Raw genomic sequence first — 6,000 nt, 5'->3', positions numbered from 1 at the left:
GCGCTTATAGAAAAAGCTGCTATCACTATATCGAATTGCGGTTACCTTATGTCCTGTACTTACGCTGCAGATGAAGCATGTGGCTGATATCTGCCCTTGACTTTGATGATGCACGCACGCAGCCTTGGAGAGAGGGGAAGTGGCCATCGCAGGGCGCTTGTGGGTACTGTTCCGCAAGTAAGAAGTCTAAGATGATCGCTAAGAATTCCCACGCTTTTTGTGAGTTTGTAATCGATAGGCATCTTGTATTCCGAGACGCGTCGCTGAAGCAGTGATCATGGATGGTTAAGAGACCGGAACCAGACAATTGCATGAATTATAAATATACTAAAGGCACTAATTTGTAGCTTAAATGTAGTTTTCAGTCTAGATAACTTTGTTTACAGTAGGACATCTAGGTTGTCTCGGGAAATGTTTGCATATTGCTTTTCGGGTGCGGGAGTCTCGTATACTTTTCTGATTCAATTGATCTCTGTAAACGGACCCGGAGCGCACACATGGTCCGTCGCAGGTATTACCTTAACATGATTAAGGTTTCTGAAATGAACACATTGTACGCGCCTTATGTGCACTAAGTGCTGACAGCAGTTATAATTAGACGATAATTTACGCTACCTGGGCTTCTTTGACCTTCTTTGATACCGTATAGCGCAGGCACTGTTCGGAATGCATAGGCTCCATTGTGGTCACTTGTATAGCCCCACTAGCAAAGCATGAACTCAATAACTTTGAAAATAGAAATTTATTTTGCTAATACATCATTAGTGGGATTGTAGGCATAACGAACAAGCATCTTCAGCGCGCTAATAGCGAATGTCATTTCAGCCCTATGGGTCCTACTGAATATAGGCTTGGTTGAAAACACGATGATGAACAAGGTTTGTAAAACAGCGCCCACCGGAGGACCTTTTGCACACTCTGGGTGGTTCGGGCTCTAGTAGCTTACAGACAAAGTGAAACAAGTCGCTCTGCACCTCGCTTTGCATAGTTTCATTGTGGAAGCCATTGATTTCAACATAGGGCACATACTCGATGGGAGGCTGGTGTCCTCGCGTCCTCTTGCCCATCTCGTAGAGAAGCTGCGTCCCCTCAGGACCCTTGCTGCACTTCTCGAGGACAAGCCAATCTGTGCTGACCTTCTGTGCACAGGGCTCGCCTGCCTTTGTGGGGTCGTCTTGCCGAAGCATACATGCGATGAAGTCCAGGAGCTTCCTCGTAGAATGCACATACTTGACAGCGCATGTCTGTACCTCATTGACGTAGCACTCATCAGGGCCGTGCTGACATTGAAAGGTGACGGTGCCGTTGGATACCTTCATATCTGCATTGCCAAATGGTAGAAGATCCAGCTGTAGGTACTCTTCGAGATTCGCGTATGTTGGCCATAGCTGATTGAGAATAAATTCATGGGAGTCAGGACAAAGCCCTTCGTAATAGAGAGTGACGTTGATGGATGTCCCTACTACTGGTAACCACAGGTGCGTCACTATGGCGAACAAGCTTAGAGCGACATACCGTCCTCGAAAAACATCAACGACTTTCATAGCTCCTGTCGACTGCTGTGCGCCAACACCGGCGTCGCGAGCTCGAACGGATCAGACCGTATGATCTCACAATCGTTGCATTGCCTTGGGCTCAGAGGGTGCTTAGCGGCCTTGAGGGACAAGAGGCTCGTTATCTGCCGGCGGCCACCTTGAACAAATGTTATCTGAAGGAGAGCGCATCGATAGTCCGAAGCTCCGACCTCAAGTATTTTGTTTGGTGATAATTTCTACGGTCATGTACTTTGACCACCATCGAGCGACATCGGACCTGATACGCTGTCTAATCAATTATTGGGACTACAAGTTAGAGTGTGATTTGCCCTTCCTTTGCTTCAGGATTTCCTTTTCGACCCTTCTTGCTACACGTGTTGTTTACAGGATATATAATATGTCTCTTCATTTCCACTATGAGGCGATGGAGTGAAGGCAACGTTTAGCAACACAGTTTCACCAGAAGATTGCTGCCAGGGGGATGTCAAAACTTAAATAAGCTTTAACCTACAGCGTTCTACTTCTCAAAGAGGCGACTTGCATTCTCTCTTGCCACGAAATATTCACTCATTAAATAAATATTTTAACCAACAATTTGTTCACCAAATGCAATAAATATTTATCGCGACTGCATTAAAGGCCCCGATTTGCATAAAACACGGTGTCTGTGTTGCGATAAAAACCACAGGCACGGCTCTGGAGTGTGGTAGTTGGCAGGTGACATGGCCGGGTGCTGATTTGGCAATGGGCGGGTAACGTAAAGATCTAACGGTCATTTTGGTTGTTGGCGGGTAACGTCTCAGAGCGAATCAAGCTATGAGAGATAGGGGAGGACTTCAGAAATTTCGGCCACTTAGGGTTCTTTAACGCGCACTGGCCTCGCAAAGTAAACGTGCGCCTTGCGTTCGCACCGTGGCAAGTTGTAATGATATAACAATCTGTCGCAAAATTGGGAGCAGCTGCCAACTGTGGTAGCTCATTTGGGTGGAAGAGTGGGATAGAAATCAACTTTTTAGGGCTGCTGAACGCCGAGTCGAGCACGTTTAATCCTAGGTCACGCAGGCCAATTTGTAAGGCTGGGGTAAAGCGGGCATTTACGTCTAGGTCGATTAGTGGACTGCAGGTTAGGACTCCGCGCTAATAGGAATTTGCGAGATAGAAGAAGGAAAAGTTGAGGTACTTGTAATTACTTGTGCAGATAATACATATACGGGAACGAGGAACCGCACAGGGAGCCGCCGACGGCAGCTATTAGAGCTATCGCGTCATGTCTTCAAAGGTAGCGGTAATATATGCCCACAATCGTTACCTAAATATCTCCACGGTATATGGAATAATTGCACATCAGCTCCGGGCCCAACCTCCGCAAGCACACTGCCAGAAATGCTGAGTTGGGCCAGCAAACACACTCATCTGACTACTGATAAACTCGACTGAGGGCGGTGTACCGCAGACTGTCTACAATAATGAGAAAATTGTTTAATGAGACATCATGACCTCTACATACAAATGGGTGATTGCTTTTTATTGTTTTTTTTACACTTACCCCCTTGTGAGAAGAATCTAAATTATTTGTCATAACGTAATAAAAAGGAGTAAAAAATAATCTATCGGCTTTACCTTTGCGTTCAGTGTATCGAACAGCGCGCAATTATCTAATGCCAGTTTTGTCGCCAGATCATAGAGAGGAACCTAATTTTCAAGTAAAAATTTCTTATGTGCGCACACACTTCAAATTTGTCCATACCCTATTAAGGTTCATACAAGTCGATGTTTCTGATCACGGTACTTTACAAGCAATATCAAGGGGGCCTCCTAGCCTCCAACGTCTGTTTTGAAAAACAATGCTGATACCGTGAAAGTTATATATGAGCGATTAACAGTGGCTTCAACTTAAAGAATAATAGCCCTCAGTTTTGGCACCTTTTCTTGCTGATATATAGGGTTGTCAGCTTCTTTCTCATTTATGAAGGCCTTCATAAACTCGAACTGAAGGCTTATGCAGTAAGCCTTATCATATAGGAAAGTGCACATGTTTTCGATACTTCATATTCGGGGTAATAGCCACACTGAAATCGCTGACAACATATCAAACTTCACACCATTGAAAACGTAGCAGGAAAGTAACAGCTGTAATAGAACTGCTGAGTTCTGTGTATTTTTTGTGGGGATTCTGGTTTTGACCAGTGTGCCATCTGAAAAGAATAAACTAAGAAGAAAGGCGGAGAGACTATTAGTTGAGAAATACCTATACAGAATGAAATCATTATGTTGCATGTCGCCACGTTTTGCGAGTACTCCATATCGTGCATTTCTCGTGCTTATACCAAGCGATGTCATTCAATTCTCCAGTTTCTGGATTGCAATATTGTAAACCACAAGGGCACATGAACTTCACTTCTCTGTGATGTGATTCATTGCTTTAGATATGCCATAGAAGAATGGCCGGGTTGCCGAAGAAATATAGAAGCATCAGTATTGGCAACAGGATTTTATTTGCTTACCTGTACAAGACAGTAGTTCAAAGATGCCAAATGTCAGCCGCTATACAGGAAATATAGGGATTTTTCAAGTGTTTCATGCAGGCTGAAGCTTGTTTGTCATATAACAAAAATTGTAATGGCGCACAAATATTGTGTCTTAGTATATATATTAAAGCGCAACGACTATTTTAATACCGAAACTGCTTAGACGAGTTAGTGGAAACAAACCATTTTGTAATAACAGTGGTTGTACGATTATCTTTTATATACACGTTATCATAGCACTCACTGTCCAGAAAAGCAATATGGACTCGGTTTCTTGCAAATCCTTGGTTGGTAGGGTTCCAGTAGTTCGCATGCAAAGCCGAAGAGGTTACCCTGAGCCTGTTCTTGAATTGTGCGATTGTGCACTCCGTTGACTTCGATCCAAGGTACGTACTCAATATGTGGCTGATGTTCACGTGTTCTCTTGCCCATTTCGTAGAGAAGCTGTGTGCCTTCGGGTCCAGTGCTGCAATGGTTCAAGACACCCCAGTCAGTGCCCACTTTCTGCGAGCAGGCCTCGCTTGCTTTGGTCGGATCGTCGTGGCTCAACATGCAGGCGATGAAATCCAGGAGCTTCCTCGTGGGGTGCACGTACTTCACTGCGCATGTCTGCACCTCGTTGACGTAGCACTCGTCTGGTCCATGCTGGCAGTTGAAGACTACCGTGCCGTTGACGACTTTCATGTCGGCATTGCCTTTACCTTTTTTTTTACTATTTATTATTCCTCTCAGAATATGACGAAAAAAATGTAAAAGAAAGAGATACGGAGCCCGGACCAGCAAAGCTTTGCCAGGCTTAATCCAATTTAAGATAAAAGACAAGGAGCTAAACGCCCAAAATAAAAAAATAATTTAGATGAAAAAAAAAACATGGACATAAAAATGTGAAAAATGTACATTAAAGATACAAAAGGAAACAAAGATCACAACTGCCTTGTTACAATAGATAGATATATGATATGGAAAAAGGAGAAAGAAAAAGCGAAAGAAAAGCACAAAAAGATAAAGAAGTCCAGGAAAGAAGGAAGCAGAGAAGAAAATGTCCGTGGGTAGCCAGACACTGCAAAAGAAGAGAGACCAGAAATATAAAAATTGTGCATTAAGGATTAGCCAATTCGCAAAAAATATAACATTAAAGTGAATATGCGAAACACACTTCAGCCTAGAAAAAATTAATATATGTATATAGAGCGGTCACCAAAGTCTGCAATGAAATGAGAAAAAATAGTATTGAAAAACGTCGCGAATACGAAACTAATGGAGGCACAAAGAAACAGAAAACAACACGCATAAAATCCTTGACAGCTTGAAAAGACGTCCATTACTATGAAATTATAGAATAAAATTCTGTCCGAATCGGTTGGTAGAAAGCTGTACATTACGTACACACAAAAAAAGAAAGAAACTGAATTCTGAAATCTGAAAATATAATATACCGGTCTATGGAAAATAATTAGGGAACAAGAAAATGGAAAATGCGGATAAATGTATACATAAAAGTTGGCCACAAAGAGGTGGACAGAGAAAAGAAAAGTAATAGTAATTACATTAGTAAATACCAAATGACAGATTTAAAAGGAAAAGAAAACAGAAAAGAAAAAGACAGAAGAAAAATGTTATGCAATACAGCTGATATCAGAAAATAGTCCAGTGCTGCATAAGAAAGAGGAAGACAGCAGATGCGCTGTAAAGGGCATGCCCAATAAGAGCCTTTGTCGATCTCTTGGTCTCAAGCCTTGGTGAAGAAAGGTGCGTGGTGTCGGTATGACTCTGCCGCAATAAGGCAAATCCGTCACGCGGAAGTGATTCAGACCTCCACAACGTATTCATGTATTCCTCAGGCAAGTGAACACAGTGCCTCATAACAGCATAGCCGTTCGGCATAAGTGGCTGAAAGCTCCACGCCATAGTGTTGCACCTAAAGGCGAGCATAGCGG

The 6,000-nt window shown here is 43.0% G+C and overlaps 2 protein-coding genes across 2 annotated transcripts in view; both read right to left on the bottom strand.

Annotated features, from left to right (window-relative positions):
* Positions 1-723: 723 nt before the first annotated feature.
* LOC146193802 (gamma-interferon-inducible lysosomal thiol reductase-like) lies at positions 724-1,590 on the bottom strand. Its single transcript, XM_084600129.1, has one exon. The coding sequence runs from the start codon at positions 1,542-1,544 to the stop codon at positions 837-839; it is 708 nt and encodes a 235-aa protein (XP_084456255.1). The 5' UTR covers positions 1,545-1,590; the 3' UTR covers positions 724-836.
* Positions 1,591-4,303: 2,713 nt separating this feature from the next.
* The window catches only part of LOC146193801 (gamma-interferon-inducible lysosomal thiol reductase-like), a 28,292-nt gene continuing 26,595 nt past the window's right edge, over positions 4,304-6,000 (bottom strand). The window contains exon 4 of the mRNA XM_084600609.1: positions 4,304-4,758. Within this exon, the coding sequence (XP_084456735.1) occupies positions 4,304-4,758 (455 nt within the window). The remainder of the gene's footprint in view (positions 4,759-6,000) is intronic.

This window comes from Amblyomma maculatum, chromosome 4, assembly GCF_055883805.1.
Source record: "Amblyomma maculatum isolate TAMU_Amacu chromosome 4, ASM5588380v1, whole genome shotgun sequence".
In the NCBI taxonomy this organism is placed as follows: domain Eukaryota; kingdom Metazoa; phylum Arthropoda; class Arachnida; order Ixodida; family Ixodidae; genus Amblyomma; species Amblyomma maculatum.
Note: the sequence above shows the minus strand (reverse complement) of the source record. Positions and strands in the feature narration are given on the sequence as shown.

Coding starts and splice junctions, on each gene's coding strand:
- LOC146193802 (XM_084600129.1), bottom strand. CDS start 1,544: ATGAAAGTCGTTGATGTTTTTCGAGGACGGTATGTCGCTCTAAGCTTG.